Here is an 18,016-nt window from a genome sequence, read left to right as displayed (position 1 = left end):
TGCAAAGGCAGTGAAGGTGCTTACATGCAGCCAGAGAAACCAGGAGGGAAAAATCCCATTCTGGAATTCAGAAGCTGGTTTAGTCAGTCACAACTTGACAGGGAATATTTGCATGGCTCCTTTCTGGTATAAATCTCCATGACATGTCGTCTGATCAGAGTGAATACCTACACTATAAGATAAATTAAGATACGCCTTACGCTGACCCAGTTTAAATTGAAACTGGTGGCTGAAAGATGAAAGGCTCCACGTGTCATTAATCTACTTCCAAGTTATCCCAACATTTCACTTCTATTCATAAGTCACTCTCCTCAGCATTGTACTATCTCTCTGCCATGATTGCTACTTTTTAAAGGATATTACAAGGCCTTATCTGTCTTCTCTAGCACATGCAGACCTTATGTAGTTAAAGGAAAAGCCTGGAAGGACCTCAAAAAACTTCATTTTTTGGTAACATTTACCCAGCCTCCCAAATGAGCATCTCTGCAGACTCCTTCCTTAAGAATAGTGAAGCACTGTAAAATGCCTATTAAATGGATTTTTTTTCCTTATACACAGCTTCAGTCTCTCTTGTTACCAGTTAAACTAATTTCTTCCTCTCCTTACCTCAGACACAGAAAACAGCTGGTGATTGCACGATCTATAACAAGCTTTAGCATGTTTCTAAATCTGGGTCTCTGAGTAGTCCCATCAACACATCCAAAATGATACTGCTGCCTAAGCAACCACAGCCAGCTCTTCACTGTGACTCTGGCATGCAATGCTACCTTCCCAGTTTTTCTTTGTGATTTGCTGCCGAGCCAATTATTCCCCATTTGTGCTCAGGTAACTGAATATAATTTTGTACATTCTGCACAATTTCTGCTATTTATCATTTGCTGCAATAAATGTGCTTCCTAAGTGCCTCTCCAGCTCTCAGTGATACGTTTTCCCCCTAAGTGTGTAATCTGTTCTTATGATACCAAGGCAGTAGCAAAGCAGATTAAACAGTTGGACCCTTCCCCAAGAAAATGCAGTGCGGTCTGTCCCCTAAAATTGGCAACAGAATTTACAAACATTTCAACAAAGGAAGAATTAGATACTTATTATTTAAAAATCTTCCTGGAAACTCAAAGCAAAGTTTGTGTTCATTCATTAATAACTTGCTCGATGCACCCCACTCAATTGTGCTGAGCTACCCAAACGATAGTAGCGAATAGTGTCCTTGTACTTCTTTATTAGGGAATGCCTGCCAACAACAGCATTACAAATTACAACTTTGACAAGCAGACCTATGCCTGCTTGCCAAAGGGCACTCTGAAATGCTCAGAAACAGGCACCTGTATTCTGGACCTCCTCCACTTCAACATAAACTTGAGCATTCGTCCTCTACTCAGTCAAAAGCTTTTATCTTGAATTTAGGGAACTCTGCAGAAAATAAAATTCAAATTCTTCACAGTGTAAAACTACTCCCAGAACCCTGTACTTGATATTCTTAACTATGAAAGAATTTGGAAATATTATGGTGAAAATATATAGAGAAAGCTCAAAACACAATTTAGAGATTATTAGGATAGACAACAAGGGCAAGCAGAGCAAGGCTTTTACGCCAGCCTATTTTTTGGATTGCTAAAGCCAAACCCCTTCATCAAAAAGGCACACCTCAAGAGGCCTCCTTGGGAATATCAGAAATTGCACCTATGGGCAGAACCTTTGACAACAATTCAGGGTTTGCAGAAGCAGCAGCAGTTTACAGAAGAGTTAGTAATACTCTTTGTAGGTTTCTTAGAGGGGGAGAGAACTATTTCAGTACATTCACAGGGCTGTCCCTATTCCCATGTCCCAAATAATATCTACTCTGATCAGTTACTATATACATTTTTACCCTATGTAAAAGTGAAAGAGGTAATCTGAATTACCGAGAACAACGGTTCTTACCCCTCCTTTGTTTCTCTGCTAACACTACTGGCTTCAAAAGATTTTACGTGTTTGCAAGTTTGCTTAATGCCTTATCATTAGGCAAATTATTTTATTCTTCCTGTACAATAAGTTTTTCCTCAAGTATGTTTCAGCATGCAAATCCAAAAAAAGTTATTCCAGATCTTGTCTAACTGATAAGAGAAGCATCAGTTTCTTTTCTTGATTATCCCAATCAGTCAGTGCTCCAAGGTTCACTGCACTCTTCTACCCCATTTTTTAGTACTTCAAGGACACACACAAGCAAAGAGGAGGAATGTCGGGACAATTCTACTTTTCAAAAGGAGACAGCTGGGAAAAAAAAAGAAGTGGATTTATGTAGACCACTTCCACCTGTCCACACATTCTGGCAGCTGCAACACTTCCAACACCATTTCTTCAGAGGTTCTCTCAACAGACTAGGAAACTGCTTCTTTGGAGTTTAACACATTTGCTTGATGACAACATTTTCTGGAAGGGGCACCGTGCCTTGTGTTTAAAGTCTAAATGAAGCTTTTACCTCAGCAATAAGGGGAAAGCCAAATCATGTTGTGAGGAAGAAGAAAATTCACCCTTTCCTGCATTCTTTGATGTTTTGTGAAGTCCTAGAGCCATACTGCAGTCTAACCCAGTACAGCAATTCCATCTCATCTTGTTTGGCTATAGTGATATATTCTAGCTAAATGTCACAAAATATTATAAACCTTTGATCCAGTTTCTGTAAAGAAGCAGTCTTTGGAGGCTGAGGGCCTGCTGAACAGGGAGGTGCTAACAAGACCTTGGGAGCAAGTCATTTCAAGATAATTGTGCTAAAATATCTCAGTTACAACAACAACAAACTACCCTTCCCATTAATACCTATCCTCCAAGTCAGTAAAGATCATTTACTATCCTGTGCTTGAGGATGTTCTCTCAAACCTGCTGCAGTTCAGATCCCTCTTCATGGCACTCCACTACACAACTCTCTCCCCTGCAGAGATTCTGCAAGCACAGAACTGGAGAGATGTTTTATGTAACTTTTTGCAAACCTTTGTCATGCAAAATTCACAACTCGCCTTAACCCATGCAAAAGTGACATTTCAGCTGCTTCACCACATATTTTGTGAACAATTGTGTGTTGGTGGTGAAGTAAGAAACTAGAGGTCTTAGACTTCACCCTACCAAGTGCTGAGCACTCTGACTCCAGTACAAGAAAGCACCAATAAATAAGTCTTGTTTTAAGGTGAAGATAGTGACAAAAGTCATTGTTATTTTTCCCATTCTGAAAGAAAAGCTCACATTGAAGTGCTTGGCATGACAGGAACAGCAGGATTCATTACCATCCACAGCCTAAGAGGGACTGCAGTATTTCTGAAAAATTTATTCATATTCAGGAAAGCATCACTGTTTGTAACCTCACCTGTACTCAATGCTTCCTTCATCTTGACAGCACAGAAAGGCTGTAGTTGTTCCCCTTGATTCTGCGCAGGTCCTGGCTCAAATGAGTTGAAAGATATCCGTAAGAAGGGGGCCATTGCTCACAATGATACACAACCTAAGTGGAAAGAAGTAAATAGAAGTAATGGAATGAAAGATCTGGTCTGAGACTTGTAAGAAAGCAATACACATTTCTCAGCAGCCATCAGAGCTGATAGAACACATCCTCTGAAGTTTGCAAGTCTTGAACGTGGCTTTGAGACCATGAGCCTGAAGTAGAACTGCCACATATTGAAACAAAAAACATAGCATGTGCAATCAAAGACTGAATTTAAGACACCCTTTTTAACCGTATCTTGTTAAAAGTGAGTAGCAGTTATGTCTTTGACAGAGACCCTATTTGTTAACACACAAGTATATAAACATTCTTATCAAATAAGTAGTTCACAAAGGTAATAGATGAGGGGGGTTTTAAACACTTCTCTTTTCCTCACACCTGGAATGAAGAATAGATTGGAGAAAAGAAGGGAAGAAGAGTTTTGTCTGTTCCACATGTTCCTTTCCCAGTATCTCTCACAAAGCCAGGAGGGAGAACTAGGAGCAAAATTAATCATCTAAAGCTCACATTATTTTGTTGCTCTTTAGGTACACATTTTTTCTTTAATTGCTGTACAGCCTCAAAAATTCCCAAACAGAATTCTAGGCAGTCAAATGATAAAAGGACACCTTAGGTTAATTTTATTTTTAAAGATTAATCCAAGAAACTACTGAACCTACATAAAATTTCTGGACACTGCAGCAAAAACCACTACCACATGGCACAGTAAGGGTAACATGTCCTTAAGCACAACCAAGTAATTGCACTGCATATGAGCACCTGATCAACATTAACAACCTGAGTAATTGGTCCACACACGAATTCACACTTACTTCCTCGCTTAGATAAATGCAGTTACAGAAATTTCTGAAAATTAGGTATTTCACTGGATAAGTGTACATTTTATTTTTCATACTTAATGTGGAAAACAATGTACATTCCAAATACCACCAGCAAACTGAAACAAGTATAACATCAGACAACTTCTAGTCAAGCATTGCTTTTGGGTGGCAGTGTACTAATCCTAGCAAACACCACAGAGCTAGTGATTCCAGCAGTGAGCCTCTATACCTGCACATAACAGGCAAACGGAAGAGTGAGAGGTAGAAAAAACTCCAGCACTACTGTCTCACCTAGTTTAAACTGTCAGGAATTGCAAGAATCCAAACTACCTGCAATTTCTAAGTCAGCAAACTGGCGTTTCACTATGGTCTTCTCTCATTCTTAAGAGCTCCTGAACTTAGAGCAGACTTCAGTTTACAATTCACAGCACCTTCAGCAATGGAGTTAGCCCTGTGGCTTGAATGTCAATATTGTTTTGCAAAGTAAAAATTACTTATTCAAAGGGTAAGAGAAAATGGTCATTTGATAGGAAGGGAATACTAGTGCAATCAGAGAATGAGGGATGCAGAGAATGAGGGATTGGGAGAAAAGAGTTAACAAAGTAACAGGAACAGATGGTAAAAAAAATAAAGGATTGAAACTGGGTTGAGCTGGCCTTTTGATTGTAGATTGTTACCCAGCTTGATCAAGCAGCACTAGGAAGAACATTTCAAGCAATCCTGCATATGCTTGCATTTTTTTAATGTAAAGACATTGACCTGAGAAGCAATTATCATTCCCCTTATATCTCTTAAGGCCCAGAACAGCCATTTAGATAAAAGACTGTGAAATCAGAGTCTTTGCAGCTACACAGAATATAGCCCCTGACACCATTATTTGCACATCATGCAATCTCCCTGTGCAGAAACAATTCTAAATAAATGGAAAAATTTTATGACTCTAACATTTATTGAGCTAGTTTTTATTAACTGTTTCCCTACTTTTGTTTCTGTAGAGTAAGACAAAGTTATAGAAAGCAGGTTTAGGATTACTTGGCACCATTGCTTATCCCACTGAAGAACTGAAAGCCACCACTATAATTCATATTCACACAGACTGCCATCCAGATTTGCAATAAAATAACAAATCTTCCCTACTAATCCACTGGTTATTGCAGCTTGGAGCACTATTTGATGAGACTGGAGATTGAGATGACCTCAGAAAGAAAGAGAAATAGCTTTTGTAAAAATTAACAAATACCACCTGATACCTCACTTTCACAAATACAATGTAAACACAATGCTCATCAAGAGTTTTAACGAGGAACACATTTTAGGTGCTCAAGAGACCCTGTGCTATGTTCAGAACTACTCTCAAGTGACTAGCTACATGACTTGCCAACACCAGATCACACAGAGTTACTACTCAATACAGATGTAAAAGAAACCAGATTTCATCATCATTCACCTCTGGGGAAACAGCTTTAAGACCAATTAGGCCATAGGTAGAAACAAGCTGGGTAGGTCAGCATGTAGCTCCCACTGGAAAGCTTATTTGACAGAACCACAGGATTGCAGGATAATTCTGGCTGGAAGGGACAGCCCAGCTAGAACTCACAATTTCCAGTAAGTCTGGGACTACGCTAACAAAAAATTGGAAAGCACTGACAAAGCTAAACTAACAAGTGCATGATTTCACTCAGACCATCTGACTCAAGCCAATGTCAGTCCTGTAACGGAATACAAGGCTTTGACATTTACTTCTTTAACTCCAAATTAAGAAATATAATAGAAACAGGTACAGTGCATATGCATTTTGAATAATCCCACAGTCTTCCTCACTTCTGATGGCCAAATCATTTGAAGTCCACATTTTCAGCTCTGCTTCTTGGTTTTGAATACGGTTATCAGTTTCAGCTTCATTGTACTTCTCTTCAGTGAGATCTCAAATGCTCACTCAGAAATGCTACACGCAAGCAATTCAGCAGTTAGGAGAAAATGCCGATAACCCAGAATTTCCGATGATGTTCAAATGCAGTCAGTCCAAGGTCACTGTGAAACCAAGATACCTTTTTGTTCCTCCATTTAACAGCTTAACCCTCCCCCCCCCACCTGTCAACAGCTTATTTTCACATAACTAACTACCTGTTCCTGCCAAATTTCATGATGCTTTTTTCATAAAAGTAGAGATTTTAAGTGGCTTCATGAAAAATCTAACTATACATGACAGACTATACTGTGATGCATGGAGGTTAAGTGAGAAAGGAGGGCTTGGATTTGCTCCTCAGGTACATTTTCCAATCCTTGCCTATGCTAGGATATTGCAGTGAGATAGCTGACAAGCATCAGCTGTACTGCCGTAAACAAAACCATAGCCCACTAAAACTGTTTTTGGCAGTGAAACTCTGTGAAAAGAGATCAATTTTAATTCAACAAAGTTTCTCAAAATCTGTGCTGAATACATCATCCAAAGTTTTGTCACATTTGAAGTAAAAATATTGAAAGTAATACATACATTTTGCTTGTTGCATTTTAGACAAGTTCATCTATAGTCTCCATGACTTTATTTCAGAAGTGACAGAACAAGCGTTGACTCTAGAGCTGTATCTGTCAAGGACTGCAACTGCAATGAAACACCAGCTATGAATTGAGAGAGATTTTACAATCTACTCATACAATCTGTACTGCTGCTATGAAGTACCAAAGCCAAACTGTTTTCCCTGAAGAGTGTGATTTTATTCAAACCAAATGGTGGAAAAACTGAGATGCAAACTCCAAAATTACTGCAAATCCAAATTACAGGTTCAATATCTCAAACAGTTTCAAAGTCATGTGCAATCTGAAAAAAAGCTAGGGAAAAAATCTTCTAGTAACATCCCATTTGAAGTACATGGTGATGGCCACACTGATTCAGATTACACCATCAGATGCTGTCCCGCATGACATTCGTTTTGTCAAGGATCCCTGATCTACCCTGTTGCAAGCTAAACCGCATGCTATGCTGTCTGGGAGAGACTGCAAAATCCACAGCGATTTCCATGAAGCTTTAAAATTGAGACCTTTTGACTATTTAATATGGAAAGAAAATCAACCATGTTACTATCAACTATGATACACATGGAGCAAGAGGGGGAAAAACTGAAACATCTTCACATCAGTGTCAACATCTGCTGGATGAACAAATACTCAGTTTTCACATGGGTGTGTTTGTATCGTGCAATTTTAAAGAAATCTTCAAAATAAATTAAAATCTTAAATATTCCAAGGAGACTTTTCACAAGATTCGCTAGCACAAAATCCACGTTAGATTAAAAGTCTTCTCCACAGAGACACAAGGGACGAAGAGTAAATTCTGTAGTTTCTCCCCTTCCAACAGTGCACAGCAGATATCAGGGACTCACACTGCAGCTGAAGGCGTTACTTGTCAGGGTTCCTTTGTTGCTGTAATTCTGCCTTGTTATAAACAGTGAGGGCAAGCCACCTCTAACACAATCCAGAAACAAAGACGTTGTTGTGACTTATACACAAAGCGGGAAGTAACATCAAAGCAGTGGATCATCTGGATGAAATGCTGACACTGGCCAACAACAGAGAATTGAAGACACGAAAAAACTAATGGGCCTAAACAGAGCACAAACTGTTCCATCACTGATATGGGACTATATATCCAAGAGAAATACAAATGAGAAAACTCCCCTGCTGATATGAGCCTCTGATTTCCTTGTAGCAGTCTGTAAAACATTTTGCAAATGGATGTAAAGCTGCACATGCAGGTCATGGCTTTTCCATGCTGTCTCACAGAAGTGCTCTGGATGGCATGAAATGACTGCTTTCTGCTTAGCTCCTTGCTGAGGCTGCTTCCAAGGCCACACAAATGCCTTGGGGAACACCAACACTAGTAGCTAGCACCATACACAGCAACTGATTGGTGTTCTTCCCTGAAAGGATGCAGCAGTAACTTTTTTCTTTTTTACAATGCAAAAATATAGATTATTTCCAACTTGCAGGTTTTTGTTTTTTGGTTTTTTTGTTTTGTTTTTTGTTTGGTTTTTGGTTTTTTGGTTTTTTTGGTTTTTTTTTTTTTTTTTTACACAAGGGTTTCCTGTCCTCCATTCTGGCAACGGACAAGGTGTTCAAGAAACAGCAACAAACTATTGCCCAACTTATTGCCTCCGCAGCACTTTCAAAAACATGAACAAAGACCTCCTTCCTCTTTGTATATGGTCTACAAAGGTGATTATGCTACTTTCATGGCAATAATACAATAAAGTCTGCAAGTAGAGATGCTAGAAGTGTGATTAGCATCCTTCACCTGTGAACACCGTTAACGTGCACATTGTGTTTTTACTGTTCCCATGTATGCTGCTTTATGCTTACATTACAGAAAAACTCACAGGAAGCAGACAGGTTGGCTACGGTTCTTGAAGAACCCCCTTCACAGGTATTCTTTCAGCTGACAATCAAAATAATCCCATCTGCAAGAGAGAAGAAATGATACCTATGCTGTAGGACATTTCACTGAACCAAAGTAATGATGCTAACCACTGTCTACACTGCACACCTACAGTTAGTCTACTGAGACTTTTTAGCAGGTTCTCTTGCAAGCCCTGGCCTCTATTTGATGCTCTGTGGGAAGAAGTCTGTCTAAAAGTTAAGTCAGTTTAAAAAAGGCTTACTATATTTGCTGTTATCAACTTTGTCAAGAAGATACACTGCAGGATTCTTTATCAGCTGGACTTCCCTAAGCAGCAGCATCCAGCTAAAGCCTGAAAAGCATACTTATAACCAACACAATCATTACACATCATGATGCTGAATGCTCACAGCTGCCAGAGATGGCAAAAAACATTATCTGCAGGTGCTGCTTTGAAAGCTTAAAGTCCACAGAGGGTTTGAAAAGCATTTTCCAAAATACAGGGCTAAACCCACACATTGCATGTAGGTCTCTGCAGGAAAAGGAGATTTCTCCAAAGGTATGCCCCTGCACCGCATCACTCTTGCTTTTATTTAGGTTTATCCATAAAGGTGTGACTATCTCCTATGAATAGTTTCATTTACTCCAGTTATTAATTTGATTAATCTGTCTATGAAATTCAAGAATGGTAATTAGAAACATGAAGCTTCTCAGCAACTATCTTGATAAAGTATCTCATGGAGATTTTACAAACAAAATAAAAATAACCCTTAAAATTAGAACTGCAGGACTATACAATTACAAAAGCAAAATATATCCATTAGGTAAAATTTAACAAAATGCAGTTATCTTCAAGAAGTCAAGCATGCAAAAGAGCATCTTTAAAACAGACTAACAGCCCAATCACTTACAATTTCTGCAGTAATGTTTCTAAAACAGTGTATCTTCATAAAATGTTTTTAGATAATTACACAACAGGACTATGAAAAGTGAGAAAAGATGACAGGAAATTTAACACCACAACACAATTTACTTGCTGTTAAAGTTATTGCCAAATGAATTTTTTTTTGTGGTTCACAATTTCAAAGTGATAATTCTATACACTAAATTCTAGTGTAAATGCTGTAAGTTTTGGGGTTTGCTTTGGGTTTTTTTTAAAATCGTACATGTAGAGTGGAAAAAATGTAGCTGCCATTTCCTAGCTTGGAAAAAATGTAGCTACCATTTCCTTCTTCACACCCCCCACCCCTCCACCCCCCCAGTATTTTCTTTCAGATACTTCTGCTTTTGTTGGGTTAGGACAAAGCCAGAAGCAGAAACAATGATGTAATAAAATCTGTCACTATTTGTGTTGCAATAGTCTGGAGAACATCCATTCAGATAAGCCATGTAGCAAGAGATGTTCCTTGGTTTCATCCCACTCGGTCGGAAGCACAGATAACTCTGAGTTTCCACACCTTTTCTGCATGCTCAGCAGTCCCAAAACTGCCTGAATTTATGGCTGCCATATAAATTGTTGATATTTCCCCAACACACTCAAGGCCAAAATATTACTGATGCTTTCCCTATCATTATGATGAGAAGTGTTTTTCTGAACGGGCCAACTCTTTCAATCTTGGCAGGGCAAACTCCTGAGAAGCTTAAGGGGAATGCAGATAGCAGGCAAGCAAGAGCTAAAGCAGACCTGATTTTATGGGTTTTTTGGAAGACATGCAGCCCAATTTATTTGAACATATGATAACATATGATTAGCTCAGTAACAACAGTTGACTATTCTAAAGTCGTTTCAAGTGCGCCAAGGAAGACAAATCTGGGTTTTACACTAAAAGATCAGTAAATTCACGAAGGTTTGGACTCTGAATTAGACAGCAGGACAGGCTGTTACACAGCATATGCTGCAAGATAAAAAAAAAAAAAGCATTTTACACTGAATGTCCTTTTTTGGAAAGGGAAAAAGAACATTTGGAGCAACAAAGTTGGCTTTTTCAATATTCCACAACTACTGCTTGGGGGGGGAGGGGGGCAGGAGGAGAGGGGGAAGTACTGTCAGCTGCTTTTTCTTTAGAAGTGCCTAAGAAATAGCCATTTAAATACTCTTTTTTTAAAAAAAACCCAACCCACTCATGAGTTCTCGTTCCTCTTTGAACGTACAGGACTAAACAGTAGATGAAAGCACTGTAGGCACGCTGTTTTTCATCATTACCACAATCAAGTTTGAAACAAAAGTGCAAATGAATCCTCTTCATTAACTTCAAACCCAAACATCAGACATTAAAAACATGCAAGAGAAGAAACACTGCCTGAAGCCCAAAGCCTTTGTTCGTTATTTCTGATAGTGCAAGCTGATATCATTTGATAAGCAGCAACTGCAACAACATGCAAGGATTAGTACAATGGGGCTGGCTAGCCAGATCCTTATGAAGTTCTAGGTGAGTGAACAATTCATTAATATCAAATCACATTATGAAATGGGAGCATGTCCAACATATTAGAAAGAAAGTGAACAACGTTTTTTCTCTATGCATGCATGATTTAAGACTAATTAGGAAGCTTTTTTTTTTTTTTGGTGACATGTAGAGTAAGTAGTGGGTTTGTTTTTCCTGCAATTAAGTAACACAATCCCCTCTGTGTGACAAGGAAAAAAAAACGACTAGGTAAAAGGGATGAAGCTCTCCTCTTCCCTACAGTAATACACCCTGGAGCCAAGGCATACACCAGTTCTGGCTCTGTGTCACTAAACAGAGCACTGGACACCTTCTGCAAGTCTGAGCCCCTGACTAGCTCTAGGCTCCCACTTCCTCATGTTCAAGGAATTTGCCAGTATTTAGTCAGCACGACTAAATTGCAAAACTGTACATCAAGTTTATCATGTGAATACGAGTTCTCCAAAAGAAGCATGCCATTCTGCAAGAGGGTTCAATAGATATTTTTCTAACAACCAGTACACTAGGAAAACTGAGCTACTCACACAGCTTTCAGAAGTACCAAACCAAAGGAAAATAGTCACAGAAAATCCAATATTTTGTACAGTATCTGTTTAGGTGTCACTATAATCAAGTGGGCAGGGATCCACATTGAGGCATGCTCCATTAGCATCCTTCAATGGAGGAGTTACACATCAAGCCCATCCTTCAGCACCACCCTCACTCATGGTACATATTTCTATAGGATTCAGTATAACATTTGAGATTTTCTGATATGTAATTACACACACAAAACTTCTTATTTTCTGCACGATTATAAGTTTCCTGGAAATTAAGATCTATTTCGCAGAGAGAATAACACAAAATGCCAACAACATATTTTCAAATCAAACAGAAAACAACATGACAACACTTCAGCTAAACTTTTACAACCCAATATACATTACCTTTCTCTTCAAAACACTTAAGAGGAAAGAGGAAAAGCTCTTTCCCTTTAATGCTGAAACAGCCAAATACTGTAAAGACAGTATGTCAATCAATTACTGTTAAGAGAAAAGCAAAATTGAAAATTTGTCTTATTTCAAATCTACTGCATTAATATCTCTATATGAACAATGAAGAAGCAAAAAATGGAAACTGGGCATTCAAGAGAAATACAAAAAATGCCTTCTAAAACATTCCAATTAGAGAACAATTTTACTTTGCACTTTTGAAAACATCAGCAGATTACACAGTCTAAGTGCCTCTCACAGAGCACAAGCCTCCAAGCCAGAAATTTATACTACCGCCAGCACTATGACCTAATCCTCCAAGTATCTGGAAAGCTAGAATATTCATTAGCAGAGAGAACTGTATCATCATTCATATGTGCTGGAAATCTGCTGCTCAGATAACCTCCTCAGAGAAAATAAAATTCAGTTCATGGATGCATGATTTTGATCAAGGCTTTTAAAGTAAAAGGACACAAGATCTGTGGACCAAAACTTTTCCTCATTAACTGAGTATTGAGTTGTAGGAATAGTCCTCCCTCCTTACTGCATCTGGCATTACTGGTGGTGTTGCATTTGGTTTTTTTGAGAAGACCTGATTTTTTTTTTTTTTCCCCCCTGAGGGCCACAAACACACTTAGTCACTTCAATCAGACATTAGACAGCAAGATGGGCCATATCTGCCTTGCTGAGCACGATGCTCCTCCTTGCTATTTCCTGGTACTCAAAGGCTGTTCAGGGTATGTAGGAATCATCCTTTTATCCTGTGGGGGTTTTTTGGGGTTTTTTTTGTAATACCTAGAACGTGAAGGCCAAAAACACAAAAGAAATATAAATAACCAATAAAAGTCAACTTAATCAAGATTGTTTCTCTGGATTAATAACTGAAAATGAACCGTGAAACCATACATAGATACATGCATCACTGCCTGTGAAAGCACCTCTCACTTTTGCAATGAAGAGATGAAATAAGCACAACTGTGTAACACTGAGGGGTGTAGAGGATGATGCTAAATAATGACTGGCTACAGGGATCGATAAGGAGAAACTGGAAGGAGCAAATGTAACTGAAATTTATTTTTAATTAAAAGCATTTGCTCCTGCTGTAATTTCAAAGTTCAAGCTTAGATTTCCCAAAACAGATAAGAAAATGGAACCACAAATAATTTTAACTGTCCCCTCCCCTCTGAATCACTTTATAGAGGAAATGAAAATTTAAAGCTCTACAGTAGACCTGGCATTGCCAAAAATATAAAAGAAACAGACACAGCTCATTAACAGCAAGTTGAATTAAAGCATAAAGGTATTTTAAGAGAGATTTGGGTTATTTAAAGGTAGCACAGAGCTTACAGTACAAGTTGATATGTAAACTCTGGATGAGATGTACTATTTAATACCATCTTGAATTCCTTCATTTTTAATCCTCCGCATAAGTAGTTTACAGCAAACCTTTATTTTTTTACCTTTTCCTGGACTTTGCTGTTTAAACATATAAACTCCACACTCTGTGATGACATGGATGCCATCTTTATCTAAACACTATGATACATGTCTGCTAATAGCCACATTAAGTGATTTTCCACTAAATCAATAAAAACATTATTTTAGTACCCTTATTGGGGAACAAAACCTTTAAGCATTGACATGTCTGGGACACAACACAGTAAGCAAGAAAGAAAAATCCAAACAAAAATCCCTGGGGCTTTAGATGAGCCAGAATCTTGTTTGTAGAGATAACCATGGCAGGACATGCTCAACTACTTTGGGTTGTGAGAGAGTGAGAAGTCCTGTGAACTGGGTGCTGTCAAGAACACCCTCTGGCCACCTCTTCCAGAAATGTTATTCCCACTACTTGAAAGACTCAATTTTCTGGAGGATGAGTGCAGATCCAATTATTAGGTGTGTATTATCTGTCACGACTTTTTCCAGCTTCCATTCCAGTGATCATCCTACTAAAAACTGGAGAATCATTTAAAAATGAGATGTTTGGTTTGTATATGCAAAACACTACACATATACAGAAATATAAAACATATACCCAAGAACTTCACTTAACAACACTGCAAGTCAGCATCCGTTTTATTACTTTATTGGGTCATTGCACTAATGAACATACTGATAAACAAGACACAAACTTCATTACTTACCTAAAAAAGCGCTTTCAGGAAGAAAAGACATATGCAGCTGACTTGCAAGGGTACCTATAGATTAGTCAAAAAACTAACTGAACACAAACTCTTTGATTACAGTTGTACTCTCATGTCCCAGTTAGGCCACAGAAGCAATGGAGTATTCAATGATTTTCCTACAGACAAGCTTTCCTGGCTCATTATGGCCTATCATTTCCTCCATCACTAAATGGATAAATGAGTTAATGTCTTGGTTACTTTCCCTGTACCTTTCAATTATTTCTGACTTTTTGCTGTACATGTTTCTTTTGCCATAAAAGTGCTTCTTTACGATAATTTTTATAGCAATTTTTTAATGGAAAAATCACAAACTGCTATCACCGAACAGTACCTCCTGTATCATGTCATGGTTGGGAAGCATACCGTTAAGACATGTCATTTCTGTTAGATGATTACGTTAAAAAGGATGGTGTATGGCTGCCACTGGCACAGAAAAACTCAGGAGGAAAACCAAACAGCTGTAAACCACAACACTCCTAAGGCAATAGCATATACCCTGTGTACAGCGCTCTTCCCGATCTTTACAGTGCCGTCGTACTTTTAAAAGGAACCGGCAGGTAATGGACTGCAAGCGCAGGAGTGAAGCACACAGGAACCAAAATGCTCCCAGTAGTTCCAAATGCAAATGTTCCCCCTTGCAATTAGAGAATTAAGATCCCTTTTTTTAAACTCTGAGCATGGAAATACTGCATGTCCCCAGGCAGCCAAGGGGGAAATTCTCTTTCCACATGGTGTAATTTGTTTGAGTAGATCTACCCTTAAGGGTCTGCCCAGTCCTGCCTCCAAATCTTTCCTGTGTGTATTAGCTCTATCCACACTGCCTTGATTCTTTTCCTCCTTGAATGCCAAGCAGCCCTTTCATACTGTTTACTATACAGCTTACTTAATCACAGCTTACTTAATTACCTTAGTGTTTTGTATATCTGAAATACCTTTCACTTCCACGCAGCAGTGGCCATATCCTCAGTGTCACACACCAACACGGCTCAAACAAGTGAGTAGTGGGTTCTGGCAAGGAGCTCTCCTGTTATTTACAGCAAGCCACATCCCCAGCACAGCTAGCCCAAAAGACTCCTTTCTGCCTTACAGTTTACGGCACTCAGCACTCTGCAGGCCACAGGATGCTGGCTTTTCCCCACAGGTCTGGATATTTGCTTCCACTACAGCACTTCAAGTACATAAATCCTGTTCTAATACTGCTCTTTCCATGTTAGCAATTACTGCCAAACCCAGAGACATGTTATGTGACCAGGACTGAGAGGCAATTCACACAACTAGAAAGAGGTAAGCAGATGCCTGTAACCCACTTCTTATGAAAAGTTAGGCCGCATCATGGATAATTTGAGAGTCCCCTGTACTGAGTAAACAAAAGTTAAATCAACTTTGGCCCAATGAATTTCAACTCTGTGGGAAAGAGCTGCAGACAGCTACATCTCCAGCCTTTAACAGAAAACCCCATTCTGCCTCTGTGGGACTATTAAAAAAAGTAAATATTTACTCAGACCTGAAACACAGCTATATTGAAAAATGTATTTGCTTGCATTGTGAAAAGCCTTAATTAAAAGTACTTTTGTAAATATAATTTTTACGCTCCTGTAATGTATCTCCTTGTCCAAGATGCAGTTTTCCAATCAGAACATTAGGGTTTTCTTAACAGTTCTAAAAGTAAAACCACCTCTAAAAATAAAGCTATGAAACCTATTTCTGACAGAAAATGTCAGAATTATATAAAACAGCATTTAAAATTCATCTGAGGAATGTGAAGGGAGAAAAGAACCTCACGATTCTCCTGCAGCTGTCAGTGCCCTCTGCTCATCTAAGATGTATACTGAGAAACACTGGTTAGTGGTAAGATATGCAAATATATATTACACGGCACAAAAATCAGACATCCTGAGAAAGAAGAATGATTTTAGTAATTATCTCCCCACACTAACAGTTTGTTCCACTGAAGGTCTAGGGCTTTTTCAGTTTTTTAAAAAGTTACAACAAAAGTATTTTCATAAAGCAATCATGATATTTAACATATATTCATTCACTATATTAAAAATTTGATATAATCTTGACTATCAAACATACAAATACGTATAACAGCTCCCTGGACAAAGGCAAAACTGAACTTCCATATCTACTCATGTAAGTGAAACTGAGGAAAAGGTTTCCAGTATTACTGATGGAAACACTGTATGTCATGCAGTATTTGCTCAGTGGTTTTACAGAAATATTTCCCTTATTTTGTTAGGATTATGGGTTATAGTCAGGTTTAAAAAATTGCATGTAGTAAAAACTTACACATCTCAAGCAAACGATATGGACTGTTCAAGCTGCTTTCATTTCCTTTTCCAGAGGAACGGTGAAAAAGGAAAATGGAGAATAAACCCTGCGTTGCTGACTTCAGACATTATCCATAAAAACTATGCAGAAACCTCTAGAACAAAGCCTTCATCTGCCCTACCATTCTTTACAGGTCAAAAGGGTACTTAGAAAGTAAATCAAGTGCTCCTCAAGGAAGAAATAGAAAAAAAATGGCGAATGTAGATTCTTTCCTGTCACTGCAAATAATCTTAACACATTTTTCTTGCAATAGCATTCATTTACAATGGAAGATAGACTGATACAAGACACCTAACTAGCATAAGCAAATTAAGAGAAATTGAAGATAGTTCCTTTAAAAAAATGGTGCTAATCATATTCTTATCAACCCACATTAATGCACTGTATTAATCACACAACAAACTGTTGATCTTTCTCAAAATGCTTAACGTTAACTAAAAGGCTTAGTGCAATGTAGATAAACATTAGTAGACCTGTATAAATTGGGGTGTTAGGAGTTACAAGAGCTGAAATCCCTAGTTATTCCAGACTTTGCTAAAATTTCCCAAGACTCTTACCTCTGAAACACTCAGATACAAGTAACAAATACCCCAAGTATTTAGTACTGTTCCAGAGCAACAATGCATAGTGTAGGTACGGCCCAGGAAATAGATTCTTCACCCACCTTGAAAGTAGGTCTGAGCAGTTCCAGAGTTTTACTCTGAATCTTTGAACAAAAAATTGAAGTAGAAGCATTTTAAGCATTAATCTGTACTGCTGCAGAATACAAAAGCAGTCTAGGAGACTTGACCAGTACAAGGGTAGAGTTGTTTCCACACTGTTTATTACTTCCAATACCATCTTGAAATTTAGGACAAGCAAGTCCAATAAACTCTGCCTACAGAAAAGAAAACACTGTTCAGATTGTTTTTTTCTTGTCAGTAAATATTTTTGGGCTCTTGCTTAATTCAAAATAAACCTTCAGTATGTTATACAATGGAAACATTAATTCCTGCTCTCCAAACAGAAAACGGTGAGATTCTCTACGCAATTTGCAGCAGCAAGTTTAAAAGATACAGTTAAAGTTCTTCCAGCATCATCTAGTGAAGTTACAACAGCTACACAAAGAAAAGGTTATTCCAGATACTTGTGCAGACTCACAGCTCAGTGGAACACAGTATTACATTTATGATAAAGGCATGATAGAGTCAAAATAACAAGGTTCAGGCTTGTGATTTATTGCTGACCTCCATGCCTCCATTCCTGTTTACTACAGCCATCTACCTACTAGAAAATTAATAGAGAAGGGCTTGTCTAGTAGTAACAAGATGTCACCATATCTAAGGATTATACTCTAAAGCCTTAAATGTCAGTTTTACCATTTCTTTCAAAAACAATCAACAGGAAGAGTCAATAATA

At 38.3% G+C, this 18,016-nt stretch overlaps 1 protein-coding gene across 4 annotated transcripts in view; it reads right to left on the bottom strand.

Annotated features, from left to right (window-relative positions):
* The window catches only part of PRKCD (protein kinase C delta), a 67,181-nt gene that overhangs the window by 26,564 nt on the left and 22,601 nt on the right, over positions 1–18,016 (bottom strand). For 3 of the 4 annotated variants that reach the window (XM_074836427.1, XM_074836430.1, XM_074836429.1), the window contains exon 2: positions 3,335–3,469. In XM_074836427.1, the coding sequence (XP_074692528.1) occupies positions 3,335–3,449 (115 nt within the window). In that variant the 5' untranslated portion in view covers positions 3,450–3,469. Of the gene's footprint in view, positions 1–3,334; positions 3,470–8,663; positions 8,745–18,016 lie in introns of all 4 variants that reach the window. The other variant, XM_074836428.1, reaches the window with a different exon arrangement.

The sequence above is a fragment of the Strix aluco genome, chromosome 11 (genome assembly GCF_031877795.1).
Source record: "Strix aluco isolate bStrAlu1 chromosome 11, bStrAlu1.hap1, whole genome shotgun sequence".
NCBI classification, from domain to species: Eukaryota; Metazoa; Chordata; class Aves; order Strigiformes; family Strigidae; genus Strix; species Strix aluco.
The sequence above is the reverse complement of the archived record's forward strand: the minus strand, read 5'-3'. Positions and strand labels throughout refer to the sequence as shown.